The 15,190-nt window shown below is 44.4% G+C and overlaps 1 protein-coding gene across 2 annotated transcripts in view; it reads left to right on the top strand.

Annotated features, from left to right (window-relative positions):
* Window positions 1-15,190, top strand: part of PRDM16 (PR/SET domain 16) — a 342,717-nt gene that overhangs the window by 295,761 nt on the left and 31,766 nt on the right. For both annotated transcript variants that reach the window (XM_074892612.1, XM_074892611.1), the window contains exons 5-8: window positions 278-380; window positions 7,591-7,789; window positions 12,373-12,520; window positions 12,857-13,010. In XM_074892612.1, coding sequence (XP_074748713.1) covers window positions 278-380; window positions 7,591-7,789; window positions 12,373-12,520; window positions 12,857-13,010 — 604 coding nt within the window. The remainder of the gene's footprint in view (window positions 1-277; window positions 381-7,590; window positions 7,790-12,372; window positions 12,521-12,856; window positions 13,011-15,190) is intronic.

Raw genomic sequence — 15,190 nt, 5'->3', positions numbered from 1 at the left:
GATTATAGGAGGTAGGGAAAAAAATGGGAAGATTTTGTGTCATTTGAAGGAGAGAGGCTGTTACCATAAATACTCCTTTATTGTCCAAGCCGCATGAAACAGTGACACACATAGAGTAAAATAAAGGCAGGAAAAAAGAGCTCTCAGTAGCAATTATCACACAAATCAAGTGACAGCCTCCCCTATTAGCTGGAATAATTTGAGTTATTGGTTAAAATGTAAAATGCAAGTCTTTGCATATTTAACATGTCTCTCAATTTTTGTTTCTGATTCCCAGATCTATTATAAAGTTATTAAAGAAATTGAGCCAGGAGAAGAGCTCTTGGTGTATTTGAAGGAAGGTGGTTATTCACTTGGGAACATGGCGCCCAGCATGGAAGGTAAGGCCTCGTTTTGCTAGACAGGACCTTTTTGCACCTCTCACCAGCAAACCTGGGAATGTTGAGAACCTCAGTTAGTGCTGAACTGGGACGAACACCCGATGCGGTCCCTGCCCCTTCTGTAACCGTTAATACTTGATGCTTATTTTCACCCTTTCTCTGATGAGAGTAGCTGTCTTAGTCAATGATAGCAAGCAAGTTTTTATTAACCTCAAGGCATGCAACAGATTAATTGCTTCTTCTCTTTGAGGAACGTTGTGGTTCTGAGTATGATTGGAGGTGCCTTTTTAATCCCCAGGGTCACCGTGTTTCTTTGGGTGTAATAAAAATGGGCCAAACCATTCCAAAGCTTGCAAAACACTGGTCTTTAGAGCTTTAGATTACACGGAAAAGGGGGATCCAGGCAGAGGATGGAAGAGTCATTGCTAGAATTATTATTGCTAGAATATAGACACCTCTGAAACCCTGAAATGATGCCGCGAAGGCCAAAAGAATGATTATTTTTAAAAGAAAGGTCACATTTTTATTACTGCAATGTCTCTCCTGCCTCGCAGTGCGTTGGTACTGCTGGACAAGTAGGCTCGCAGGGGGCAAGTTCCCTTCACTGCGTGTTGCGTGTGGAGCAACCCGAAAGACAAAGCCTCATTCACTTCTTCGTCTGTTTGCATAATCATTTGTCTCTGAATATCCTGCTGTTAATTACTGAAGTTCAATAACCACACAGGCTATCTAAAAGACTGTGATGCTTTCCAGGTTACGTGGGTGTTTTCTAGTAAGCTGGGGCACGGAGCAGTGCGTAAGATTTTTGGATTCTCTTCCTACACCAGAAAGGTGCTGTGTGAAATTCAAGAGGACGTGTAGAGAGGGATGGGAAAAGAGAAAGAAAAGGGAGGACTTTGAGTCCTGCTTCCTTTTTCATGGTGCACAAAGGTGGCTGTAAAATACTTACCTTTTTAATAAGGAGGAGCATGGAGCTTTCTGCTGGTCATTTGTTAGCCTGTTGAAAGCTTGGCCTTCAGTTTGAGTTTCACAAAGAACAGAAACGTTCGGTACCGTGGAGTAAGAATAGCAGTAAGAAGGAACTCCTACAGCAAGGGGACAGCTCGAGTTCGAGGGGTTGGGAAGGAAGCGCAGGCTGAGCTGATGCAGCCAGGAGGCTGGTGCAGGGCAGGTGGGAGGCGGCGTTCCCCGGGGCAGGTTGCTGCTCACCTGCTCTTCGCAGCGTCCTCGCGTGCTTCTCTGCAGGAGCTGTCGGTGGCTGCTGTCAGCGACGGGAGGGCAGGTTAGCAGGACACGTGGCCAGAAATATGCCAGCAATCCGAGAGTGTCGCCGGGATTTTTTTTTTCCTTTGTTAGAGTGCTTTTCTCATCGTTCATCGGAGACTCTGACTAATGTTCGGTATCTCACCCCTGAGCCTGTCAGTACAAACACTGCGCAGTGGAAGTGATCTCTAAGGAAAACAAGCAAAGATGTGCTACACCGTTCCCCAAAATATTATAGAAACAAGGCAACAGCACAGCCATACCTAGAGTAATCAAAAATTGTACAGATTCTTATTTTAAAATGGTTGTTTGCAAGTGCCGAGATGAGTACAACCCCTGTCATAGCAGAGCGCTGCAGAACCTGATGCGAAGTACCCGGTGATCCTGAAATTAAATGCAAATCAGTCTGGACTTGCAAAGTTCTGCTGTTTTCCAGAGTTCTTGGCTTCCTTGGCATTTGGTGACAATGAAAGTTAGAGAACAATGGAAAAGGTACATGAATTTTCTCAAGTGAAGAGATTATCAGGACACATCACTTACACATTTTTCTGTTCACTCGTTGAATGCAGAGCCTGTGGCAGGTTTTGCATTATTATTTGATGACTAATCTCTATAAATATATTCTCATTTACCAGTCATTTTTAAACTATGTGTTGGAAATACTGTTCTACGTAATTGCTGAAATTTGAGCTGTCTCACCTGGACATCCTCCAATACATTTGTTTTCTTTTACCTGTATATGAATATAATTTTCAGATTCAAATTTGCACTCTTTAAGAGTGTACATACAATATGCACAATTAGTTTGAAATATTTCTGAAAAAATGGATAGTTTGAGCTCTTTTGCTGAAGGTCCATGGGTGAAGTGAGTGAACAGGCAGTGTGGTGGCTGCTGCCTCACTGAGATGTCAGGTTTGAGATTATTTTTTCAGTGTTGTCCCCAAAAAAGTTAACAATTTTCTTGAGACCAACACACAGAGGTGAATAATTTCTGTATTCACAGTGATGGAGTAACACATACCTTTTTTTTGATGCCAGGAAGAAATCAGAAAGAAAACCCACCACTGGTTTGCATTTCTGTTTCTAATAGGCTTTTATGTGAACAAGCAAAAAGTGCTCCTTGTTTTCCATCTTTGTCATTATGTAACATTTATCTGTATCTTCCTGGTAATGTCTAGTGCTTTTGCCACATAATTGCTTTGAAATTATAATAGGCCAACATTAAATATTTGACTTCTTAATACTTTTTACTTTCAGTAATGCTATCTTCCTGCTGCCTCGCACCCCCATTTCGATTCTGAATTAACAAGAAAGAAAATGCAAAATTGTTCCACACAAAGATAATTATCATAAAAATCTTTTATCCAAACCCCAGCCAAACACAGCAGACCCCTTATCACTGCAGGAATTTTGAGTAGGGCACTTGAACTCCTTTGAGATTCAAGTCTGGTAGATTAGCATGTAGATGCCACATAATTGTGTTCCCCTTGGTTTCTCTGAAAGCTATTAGGCACTGATTTATTTTTCTGTTACATTCCTGCTTTGTCCTGAGTGTTACTGATGGAACTTAAGATAGGCACATATAACCATAGATTTGACAAACAAGACATAGAGAACAGGCAGCAATTTTTTTGTAACTGGGTTTTTCTTTTCTTTTTATCCCCTTCTCCCTGTAAGACACTGAAGTAGCAACCTTTTTTGAAGGGCAGTATTTTCATGTGTGGTGCTTAGAGAAAGAAGAAAACTTCAATGAGAACTTGTTTTGAAGGGCAATATTTTTATTTTTGGTGCTTAAAGAGGAAAAAAAAAAAGACTTTAATGAACCTGAAGTCTACAAACTGGGAGTCTGATATATAAAGACACAAAATAGATACCAGGTCGTCTTAGTCCAGGCCTGAGCCTCCTTTGTTACTTTGGTTTCATTTTTGCAGGGTGATGGTCTGGCCCTTAGTCTACAGGTCAGTCCCTTTCCCTGCAGCGGTATTTATTGGGTGTCTGATCTCTAATCTTCCCAAGTTCAGAAACGGGCATCCCGGAGCAATGGGTGTTGGATACTGGTATGATATAATCGGCTTCTCTACCAGCCAGTCGCTTCTTCCTCTGTTTAACCTGTCTGAGCATCAAAATGGTCTTTGCAACCAGTGGCAACATGTATAATAGGTGACTACAAGGCTTTTAATCATATTTTTGTCAGTTCTATAATTCTCCTTTTCAATAAAAATTTCTTTTCCCAAACGCAAATATTCTGAAGCACATGCATTTCTTATCATCCATCTTTTCTACCTATGAAAAACCTGTTGGGTTTGATGATGGAGGAGGAATGTTGTTGTTACTGAAGCACAAAACTCTACAAAATAGGTTGGTTTTTTTTCAATTTAGTGACGTGCAAGGGCTAGAGCTGTAAAATCTGTGTAGCTCTGAAAGTATGCAAACGCCAAAGCAAAAAATGGACGTGCCTCAGCTGAGCTGCCTCGTTTCTTACATTTCTTAATAAAAGTCTGATAGGGCAGCTCCTCAGCTTGTGTGGACGTGGCCACGCCAGCTTCTGCCGACTGAGGGTCACGTTCCATCGTGTGGAATTCCTGTGACATCTGTAGTTCTGCTGACAAAGGACAAGGAGAATTAGAAGCAAAATCTCTTTTCTAACAGTTATTACTGAGGCTATTAATGTACTTCATCTGTCTGCCTACTCTGTAATCTCATAGAAAGGACAAGAATATGTTATTGATAAAACAGGTGGGGCTCTATCAGGTTGTATACTGGGGGAGGGGGTGCTTGTGAGTTGTCCATCTTTAGCAAGGGATGTAGTAAATTAATCTCCATGGGTAGTTTTCCAAACTCAAAGTGGATTTCTGGTTCCTAGAGGATAGTGTGGGTGAAATAAGATACAACAAATGATGTAAATCTCAAACTGAAGTAGGAAGAATTTAGTATGGATTTGCAGAAGGTATTTTGATGCATTTTCTCTGAAGTCAAAAAAAGAAGAAAAAAAAATCAGTTTTCTCTGTTCCAAGTTTTCAGGTCTGGGGAATTGCCAGTTTGAGCTTGAGAGGTGCTGGGAGTTTCGTAGGAGCTTCGTGAGAGGTGAAGGTCCCTGGGCGTTCCCGGTCCGAAGGGCTTTCAGTCCCTTCTGCAAAAAAGCCTTCTCGCGTCGAGCCATCACTGTATTCACAAAAGAGCAAAGAGGGGAAACATCTGATTTGCAGGGTGAATTCTGAGGTAGACAAACACCTTGCCAGAGCAGTTCCACGTTATCTGGAGCCAGTGAGGGATTTATCCTGTTATTCCACAGTTCAGTGGGCTGCGTGAGTCAAAGGAACTGCTGTCCCACATACGTCTCCAGGAGTCGAAAACAACAAAAGTAAGGTCATGTTTATTAGTGCCAGTGACACTTTTGAGTACAGCTTGACATCTGAGACTATGAAAAGTGAACGTTGTAGCAGATAAACACTTCTTTCAGAGCTGACGTGAATTCATTAATGATGAGGAGAGATGGCATGATGAGATTATTGCCTCAGCCCATGCTGTGCGTGTGTCCGGGACACTTGATGCTGTCAGGCTTGTCTCCTCTCACCCGAGGTACAGACGTGTGGAGGGTGAAAAGGCACCTGAACACACCTAATCACAGCCCTTGCCCCTCCTCTCTTGCTGCTTTCACGCTAAGAATGTTTTCAGTCCACAGACATGTGCAGATGCAATCTTAAATTTTGCTAGGTAACACTGTATGCTTCATGCTGTTGTTACAAGTAAGATGCAGTAACAGGACATACCCTGATACTACAATTATTTATTTTTTTCCCCCCCTCATAGAAAATAGTTTGGATTATTTTAACGGTAGGTTTTACACAGTCTCTCAAGGTAGTGGTACTCTGCTAGGTAGTTTTTAATATCCTGATTTCTAGGTTTCCCTCCCCAGGTACATAAGACACATGAGATACATATCGGTGCTGTTCTGCAAAATGCTTGTAAACAGAATTTCCTTAGGGAGTAGAACAGAGTCTGATCCACTTCATTGTGAGGCTGCTGATAGCCATTTCGGAGTGTACCATCTGTCAAAATGAGTTGAAATGGGAAAGATATGGGTATTTTCTTCCCTTAGGTCCCCTTTTTTAGCCAAAATCCCCTTCCCCCCACCCCCAAAGGAAAATGTTGACCTGCTGGATATTTTTTTTTTTTTTTTTTTTGCATCCTTCCCTTCTGCAGTTCAGGAAATCCTACAGCATCTCTGTGTTTTATTCATTCCTTGTGTAAACGGTGTGTAGTACCACTAGACATGCTGCCTGGATCAACAGCAAGGCTGCGCTGATTGTTTCGTGATGATATTTTCTTTTTTAGCTGTGCTTGACTTTTTCCAGTTTGTGGGCATGTCGATACTTTCCGTGTAGGTGTTGGACCACTTTGGGTTTCATCTGCCTACATAGCTTGCTGTAGCAGCTTATGGGATCTTGTCTTTCTTAGTCACCGCAGCAGCAAGTCGCAGACTCCCTGGTGTGCAGGGGCACGGGTCGAAAACCACAGCCTGAGTTTAAATAGGCTGTATTGAGAGAAACGGAGAAAGGAGATTATTGCCCGAGTGCAGGCGGGGAAGCGGCGGTCGCTGGGTGTGACACTGCCTGTGCTTGTACTCGTGTCGCGCTTTTAACAAAATTAACCCTGATTTATATAAAACACCATTTCAGGCCTTAAAGCACAGCCTAAGTGGTTGTAATTGTGAAAAACTTTGGGCAAGCAAGTGCGCAGGGTACTTTGAACCAAGGGTTTGCTGAAAGGGTGCAGGTTTTGAGAAGGGCTCCAGGCAGAGAAGCAGCCACGGAGGGCGAGTGCCGCCCGCGTCTTACCCCGGCGTCCCCCTTCCCGCAGAGCCGCAGCCGGGGGTGGATCAGCTCCATCACAACACTGCCTTTTGGCTGCATCTCTTAGATTATTTCCACTCTTCCCCCTGAGCTAATGCGCTTTACCACAGGCTTTCCTTTTGAAAGTGAAGTTATCAGAAAAAGAGAACAAAACTTCATAGGGAAGAGAGCGCCGGAGGCCAGAGGAAGAGGACGGGGAAATGCGGCACCAGTGACTAAGCGGTGGCTGGGAAGCTGCTGTTCCCGGCTGGCTGCTGGGTGGAGGAACCCGGAGCTGTCCCAGCTCCCGCGCAGAGGTTGTTCTGCTGGAAAATTTACAGCTCTGAGCTGATTGTTTGGCTTGGCACTATGGTCAGGATGCTGCCTTGTAAACTTAATAATAGCTGCCCTCTTTTTAATTTGTTTGACCTTGACTACAATAATTTATTATGTGCATTAGATCTTTTTTTAAAAAAAAAACAAACAAAAAAAACCCCAAAACAGCACAACAACAAAGAATTTGGCTCCCTTTTCTTTCTTCCATGGTACTCTGGTTTTGAACTCCTCGGGTTTGACGGTGCACTGTGCTGCTGCAGCTGTGTGGGATGAGTTAAGAGGGAACATTAGAAAGACATTGTCTTAGAAAGGAGCTTCTCCAGGTTTGTGCTGTGGCGATTTGCTTTTCCCAGTATCTGTCTCTGTATGAGCATGGTTTGTCCCTTTTTTCCCTGACAGCCCCTTTGGAGGAAAAGCTCGTTCATATTTTCAAAAAACCTCATTGCAAACAAACACAGTGCTCCACAATAGCCCCGGTATTTTGTGTATCTGCTAATTCCTGTCGGTCTCTATGTCTCCGCAGAGGCCAGGACACAAAGAAAACGAGATCTCTCCTGGTTGTGTGCATTTATTTTTTTTCTTAATGCTTAAAGTGAAAGCAGTCTGCTGGCACAGCCTACCTTGGTTTCTCTCTCCTGTCACTTACAAATTTCCTCTGTGTTTGTTAGATCCTCACAGAATATTGCCTGTTCTGTACAAGCCCAGTGTTGGGTAAAATAATTAGACTTGCTTGAACTTCCTGGTCCACAAGTCAAAATCCTCTTCTCTCTCTGTTGTAGAAGAGCACACGTTTCGCTGCGAGGACTGTGATGAGCTTTTCCAGTCGAAGCTCGACCTGCGGCGACACAAGAAGTACGCCTGCAGCGCGGTCAGCTCGCTCTACGAGACCCTGAACGACGAGATCAAGCAAGAAGGTCTTGGAGATGGACAGGTCCATGAGTGCAAAGACTGTGAGAGGATGTTCCCCAATAAGTACAGGTACTGGAAAATTGCCAGGCCCTCCTCCGGCCTGCCCCTCGCCCTTCCTGCTGCGCGGTCCTGGCCAAGGTGGGAAGTGGGGGACCGAGGGGGGAGCTGGGCGGCTCAGGACAGCGCTGGGATGTGCCTTTGCCGTCTCCATAGGGTTAAGGGGGGTCGGTTTAGGGTCCTTCGGTGTCATTAGCTATTGGACAGCATTTTACTTCCCCTTGATTTCATAGACCTGACAGCTTTTCCTCACTCATTGGTAGAAGCATCCACAGATTATTGGCAATATAAAGTTTAAATGGTTGTTTTCTGAATTCCCTGTGACTTTTTCAGACCTGGTTAGTGTCTTTGAAGCAGCTGCTCCCATGTGATCTGCTTCTGAGGGAAAAAAGTGGTCTTACATTCTCCCAATATTTGCATGAAGACTTTTCCATATGTAATTCTTGGTTGTTTGAGATCAGTGGGTATAGAGAGGCGTTGTTACACTAAGAAATCTTAACGTGGTCATCAACTCCTATCTGATCTTGCAGAAGCAATTAAAAAAATTCTCTTCCAATCACATTTTCAGTTTTAATTTTTTTTTTAAATGAAAATATTCATGAAGAAATTTTGTGTTCACCAAGCATTTTTGTAATAGAAATGTGAAAAGGAAAAAGAAGAAGACAGAATATTCTCCAGCTCATATTGTTATTGGCAATAATTATTCAATTATTATTATTGCTATTGTAAGGCAACTCTAAACAAGAATTGAACTTTTTTTAAAAAGGAAAACTTCTTTGGCCCAGTAAGTTTTAACTGAAAATTTGCATCTTTCAAGCATAATGTGATAGTAGTCAAATGCAGCTTTAAAGCAGAGACCTTTGAGATTTCTGATTCATTTCCAATGTGAGACTCAAATGGTTAAATATTAGGAGCCAGCTTTAAAAAGTTGAGGGTTTTTAAAATCATTCTAGGATTGTGTTTATTTGCATCCTAAGCCTTTAGCTCTTGGGCTGTATTTTCAAGGTTTTCTCACAGCATAAGGACTAGAGTTTTATGTTTACCAGAGGCTGAAGTTCTCACATACTCATTTCACTTCTTAGATGAACAAACAGCATGCACAGCAAGTTTTGTTATAAAATTGGGAGAACTGGCAATCCTCTGTCATGCACGGTATAAGTAGAGCAAAAACACTGAGCTCAAAGCCAGTATAAGGCCTCTTTCATTTCTGTTAAAAAACATGATGTTCACCAGCATTAGTCATTTTGAACTTAATTATGTTGTTACTTTCAGATCTTTTATCTGGGTGAGTAAGTGAAGAAAAAAATCTATTTTAAAAAATGTAGAGAAAGATGAAACGTAAAGAACATTCCACTAGTTTATCTGTATAAAAAAGAGCTTGGCTCTTGGCTGTGTTGTGGGCATTTTAAAAGTTGGTAATAGATAGTGTCTGCCAGTGATACCTGTGTAGTGGTGCTGTTAGCACAGCTTGATGGCTTTGTTCCTCACCTTGTGTTTCTACGTTGGCTACTTTTGTTTAGATGCTAGGAGGCTGCAATTCTCTTCATTTTTTTACCTGACAAGGAAAGGACAACTGCCTCTAAATGTTTTAAATATTTATGATTTTGGTAGAAATTCCAGTTCTTTTATCTCTCTAGCTGTGTTAGAAACTTTCTCCTCTTTCGCTTCTAGCACTCTGTAGTTTTTATGTTAGTTTAGGAAATACCCTTTTGAAATGTATATGGCATCTCCTCTTTCTGACATCTGTTTCCTGGCTCCCTTTGGGGGCCTGGAGTGGCACCGTGTCCATTTTGCAGGGGTTGAGAGAAGCAGAAAAACTTTCAGTCCCTTTTCCCTTCAGTGATTACTTATCCCTGGGAGTAAGACGTTCAGCCAACTGTAGGTATCCAAATGACGTGGCTGAGTTAAGGTCCCAGTTTCCCTGGGTTTCTGGGAGAAGTGGGTAAGACAGACCGTGACTGGGTCTGAGATTTGGCTCGCCTTGGGGCACACCTCCATGGCCAGCAGCACTGGCAGAGGAGCAGAGGGCTCCCGGAGCACACACTGCTTCTAAGTGTTTTTAAGGTAAAAGGGACGAGCAAATGTCTTGTTCAAAGTCAGATCGAAAACTTCTGGAAGGGCCAAGGACAGAACACCAGTTATACAAGCCCTGTCCTGATTTATTTTCAGGACCTTCTCCTGTTTTGATTCTTCAAAATCATCACTCCTAACTGTTACTTTACAGACCTTGTAATTAAGAAGGAAACGTGGCAGAACATTTACTGATCATCAGTGTGATCAACACAAATATCTCGAGCTTGAGGCAAAAGCCCATGTGTGTGCTAGCATGGATTTCCAATTTTTGAGCAGCTGTAGGTGACGGAGAGGCCTTTTCCAGGTATTTCCAGCTGAACTTGGATGGAGAGTCCAAGTCACTAGCCACAGACGTGCACACTTGGAAAATGCTTGGAGTTGTGATAGGGGCTCCTGGGCTCGTTGGACATGTTGCCTTTTAGACCGTTCCAAACGTTTGGGTTGGGGTTTTCAGCAGCAGCATGGCCATTCAGTGTGCTACAGGCTGATGGATTTAGTGGAGCTGGGAGAGAATGTCCACATCTGTCCCTCCCCCATCAATCTGCTGCATTTTAGGTACTGAGAAAGCCACGAAAGCACAGAATATATCCAGTCAGCTTACCTAGATGGTCTTATAATTTTTCAGAAGTTAATACAGATCAAATCAAGAGTGCCACTGGGGAACTGAAATTGAGCATTTAGCAGCTGACTAAATAAATAAATGTTTTGCTAATCCCAGTAGGTACTTGCCTCTAAACAGCATATTAGTTTGTCCATATTTGCTCTAAATAAACTCATAAATCACAGTTAACAAGAACGTATTTTTGTACATGTATATGAAAGGTATATATTTCTTTGCACGTGTAAAAAATTTTATAGTGTTAGGAACACCACTGCTTTAGCAAAATGAATATTGCTGCTTTAAAATTAGTGGATTGGTGGTTTATAAGGGGCATGTTCATGAATATTAACTGTCTGACTCGAAGGAAGAGGAGGTTCTTCAAGGAGTAGCAGGCTGGTGGCTGCTTAGCTTCGTGTGGAGAGTTGCGGGGCAGGTTGCAGTCCCCAAGCCCGCTTGGGATGAAGCCACCTTCTACACGGTCACCCTTGCTCGCGAGCGCCCTCCGGCCACAAAGATGTTGGTGCGATTGGCCCTTACACTGGGAGTTTCAGGCAGGTGCCTGCTGGTGCCTGTCAGCAGACAGTCCCCCAGGTTTCCCGATCCTTCAGGCCCTGTGGAAATGCCCAGGGGTTACCTGCTGTGACATCGTCCTGTAGCATTTAATGAAGACTGGCAGGATTTTCCAGTAGTGTTTAGTTTTAATGTTCTTATAAAATGTATAGCTGTGCTTTAAAGTTCCATAGGAGTGGTTTAATATCGATCTGCAGGGGATTTCAGGCAGTAGCAGATTTCACATAGGTTTGTCCTTCATCAGAATTCACATGAGGAAAGTTAAAGTTACACGGAAGCTAAAGTACACGGAAGGCAGCAAAGGATGCGGATTTTCTTCCTCTCTTTCTCAGGGCTGGCCGGGGAGGTGCAGGGTCTCCCGCCTGCTCAGTGCGTTTTACAGCACTCGCTTTTCAACAGGACAACTTCCCAGGCTCCGCAGCGGCCCCGCTCCCGCCGCCGGTGGCTTCCCTGGGCGGTCGCCCCGGTTCGGTGGCCAGCGGCACGCTGCGCGCTGATGCGCAGGGACGGTGCTTTGGTGTAGGGGACACGGAGCACCCGGTGCCTTTCTCTGAAAAGCCGTCCCTGCCGTGGCCCTGCTCCAGCAGCCACTTTGGTTTGCCATCATCCTCCTGGCTTGGGAGAGGCTGCCAGTTGGCAGAAGTTGAAATTGCCGAGTTAAGTAATCAAAGATGTCTGACATTTAGAAGTAAAATGTGTTTGCACCTTATCATGTTTCTTTCCAATGTTAAGTTGCTGTGTTCTGGGAAGCTGTGGGCTGTGTGCCCATGAAAACGGCAACGTGATAGTCTCAGCAGCAACAGCTAATATCTTGTCTTTCCCTGTGGGGATGCCATAGGAGTCTTGGTCACAAAGTGCTCATTTTTCCCTTCAGGAACCTGCAGGGTCAGGTCTGGTTTTACCTTCCTTTTCCCCCTTGTAAATGGACTCAGGTATTTAATAAGAAATATCATAAAACGCAGCGACATTTTGAGGCAGACTAGGGCAGCTTCCATCTGTGACATAAATGCCAAAAACCAAAATGGGATTTGCGTGTCGCCGCACCTCTCATGGTCACTGTGCTGCTCACCCCCTCTCCACAAAGGCTCCTGCAGCCGCGCTCTGCGGCAGCAGCTCGTTCTGGAAACCCCCCCAGACCCCGCGGGCTCGCAGCCTGTTTCCCTATCGCCATCTCTAATCGCCTCTCTCGGTTTCAGCCCTGGTACAGGGCAGGAATTCTGTAGCAGTACGTGCTTGGCAGGCACTGCCCGGTTCGGGGCTGGAGCTGCCGGCCCTGGGCTCCGCTCACCGGCCCCGGGCTCCGCTCGCTGCTGGCCGGGCCAGCTCAGCTCAGCCCGTCTCTCTCCCCCAGCCTGGAGCAGCACATGGTGATCCACACCGAGGAGAGGGAGTACAAGTGCGACCAGTGTCCCAAGGCCTTCAACTGGAAATCCAACCTGATTCGTCACCAGATGTCTCACGACAGCGGGAAACGGTTTGAATGTGAAAACTGTGTGAAGGTATGGCCCGGGACACGGGAACGGGGGCAGCTCTGCCTGGGGAGGGCTCCGGCACCGGGGGGAAGGGGTCCGGAGGACGTTTGGTGGCCCAGCCACCGTGAGGAGAGGGGCGGGCGCTCACAGCTCAGTCTGGGCGTGGAGCTGCACCCTGCCGAGCCCCAGCAGCTCCCCTTTGGCCTTTTCCCGGGTGTCGGAGCAGCGGCCACGATGCAGCCCCGCGCTCCTCGGGCCAGGAGCGGTGCTGACAAAAAAACCCAAAACAACAGCCAAGCTTTTCACGTATACTCTTCTCCCTCCTGCTTTGTTCCCCCTCGCTCAAGGCGTTTTCTCTTTCAGGTGTTTACTGACCCCAGCAACCTCCAGCGGCACATCCGCTCCCAGCACGTTGGCGCGCGGGCCCACGCCTGCCCGGACTGCGGCAAAACCTTTGCCACCTCATCTGGCCTCAAACAGCACAAGCACATTCACAGCACTGTCAAACCTTTCATATGTAAGTTGTCACGGCCATCACAGAGCTCTGGCTTTTGCTATAATTGCACGTATCCTGCAGGGCCCCCCAGTACTAGCTGTCCCTCTGTGAGCCGCCGCTGTAATTTTATAGGTCAGAGCACAAGATGAAATTCCGCAGCAATTTTTTTCTTTTTTTTTTTTTTTTGCATGCTCCCTGTTTTTTCAGTAAACATTCATGACAGTTTTTGACTTTCTTGACAAGTTAAAAGCTGAGTCTCTCAGCAGTCCTAGCGATGCCATTTTCTCATATCTTTTCTTTCTCTCGTCTTTTTTTCCTTAATAATTTTTGAATGTTCATTGTTGGTGACATAAATAAATAGCTGACACAGCCTGATCGAAATGTTTTTCAGGGGTGCCTCAAATCCCGCAGCCATTGTAAAGAATTTGGAATAGTCACAGAGACAAGAAGAAGGTGGTTTTTAAAAAGAGTTTTTTCCGTCTTTATTTACTGCGTGTTTCATCTAGATCATGCTTGGAAGCCAAATAACTAGCAGGTTAACTGTGTCCTTAGTGCTCTCTTTAGGGGAATATTTCCAAAAGGGCATTTTCTCTTGAGAGCCATTCATCTCATTTCTTGTCATTCTCAGGGTTGTATATTTTTTTAATTGACACGGCACCTATTGGATTTTGATAACTGTGCAGAAAAGTGGATTGTGTCACAACAAAGCTATAGAAACTTTAGGGACTCCTTCCTGACACTCTTCAGAAAGCACAGTTCAAGCACGGAACGGGATCTGTGTTTGATTCCGGGCTTTGATGTTACGGTAGAGAAGCCACTGAACCCACTTCTGCCTTTTTTTCCCTATTGGTATAATGGGAACAGTATGCAAGAGTATCCTGGGAGACTCGTTTCCTTAATGTGTTCTGAGATAATCAGATGGGTGTCAGTGGAGGAAGAAGAAATACTCTTATTGCTCATGTTGATGCAATCTTTCATTTGATGACGGGCACATGAAAGAGATAATTTGAATCTCATAGTATTGCTGCGGTGAGATGAATGATTTCTTCTCATAATCTCCTCACTCTCACCTCATAAGAATTAGGGAGTTGTCAGTCTAAATCAGCATGTAAAACAACTTGAGACTGATTCTGCCTGGTTCAGATGTGCCAGGTGGAGTCACGTGCATGAATATGGAATCCATTAGCGACTTCAGGGGAGCCTGAGGCAGGACTCGCGGGCAAGTTTTTCTTTCCTGGTCAGTGGAAGAAAAGGGTTTGTGTGTGTGTGTGTGTTCGTTACAGTATTACACTTTCTTTAAAAAAATCCCAAACTGTAGCTTTATAAGTGCAGAACACAGAACAGCAAGAGAGGACGTTACATGCAGAGTTACTGAATTGTTGTATAACTGGAGGCTCAAACAAAACTTTTCCATTTTCCCTGTTTTAGAATGATGGTGTGAGCTCTTACACCGATAGCAGTTTTCTTTAGGGAATTTTGTGCAGCATTGTATATATCTAGCAACTCTTCCTGGGGTGGAAAATGGAAAAAAGGAACCTGATTCCCTTGGAAGGCTTTGCTTTTGGTATCCTTAGTCTTCTCAGAAAGTTGTGCCACAAGGGAACAATATAACTTCTTTTTTTGTGATATTGTGAACGCATACAATACAAATACCGCAAACACCACAAACAGAGTGTCGAGCCAGTGAGAACTGCCAGAAAGTGCACTCAGTCGTGACACAATCTGCTGAAGCAGATTAGCCATTTATCGTAAACTTTTGTGTGTCTTATAAACCACTGTGTAGCGTCCCTTGGCACATGGCAAGGGAGATGGTTAAAATTAGAAAGGGGTAATTTTGTTCTGGAAAGAAAAATATACAAACAACTTTTAAAGAAATCCACCCAAACGTGATGTTTCTTCAGATATTATTAGTAATTGGAGAGGGAGCTTACTCATGGTCTCCTTACACGTGAAAGCATTTGCACCTGCCCGTCCGTTTGGAGACACGCGGTCGCTCCCCCAAGCCTGAGGCCGCTGGCTTCGTGCAGACAGGCAGGACAAGAAAAATACTGGCCCGTTCCAGAGCCAAGGGTCGAGCAGTTAAAGTAGTATCAAACCCGAGACAGGCAGCGGTGAGCTGCCTGAAATTTCTGTAGAAACAGAGATTGTTGTACCTAATAGACTATAAGCTTTATGGAAAATAAACTGGGCAGTGTTTCCTT

The sequence above is a fragment of the Strix uralensis genome, chromosome 23 (genome assembly GCF_047716275.1).
Source record: "Strix uralensis isolate ZFMK-TIS-50842 chromosome 23, bStrUra1, whole genome shotgun sequence".
Taxonomy (NCBI): domain Eukaryota; kingdom Metazoa; phylum Chordata; class Aves; order Strigiformes; family Strigidae; genus Strix; species Strix uralensis.
This window is presented reverse-complemented; position numbering and strand designations above follow the sequence as displayed.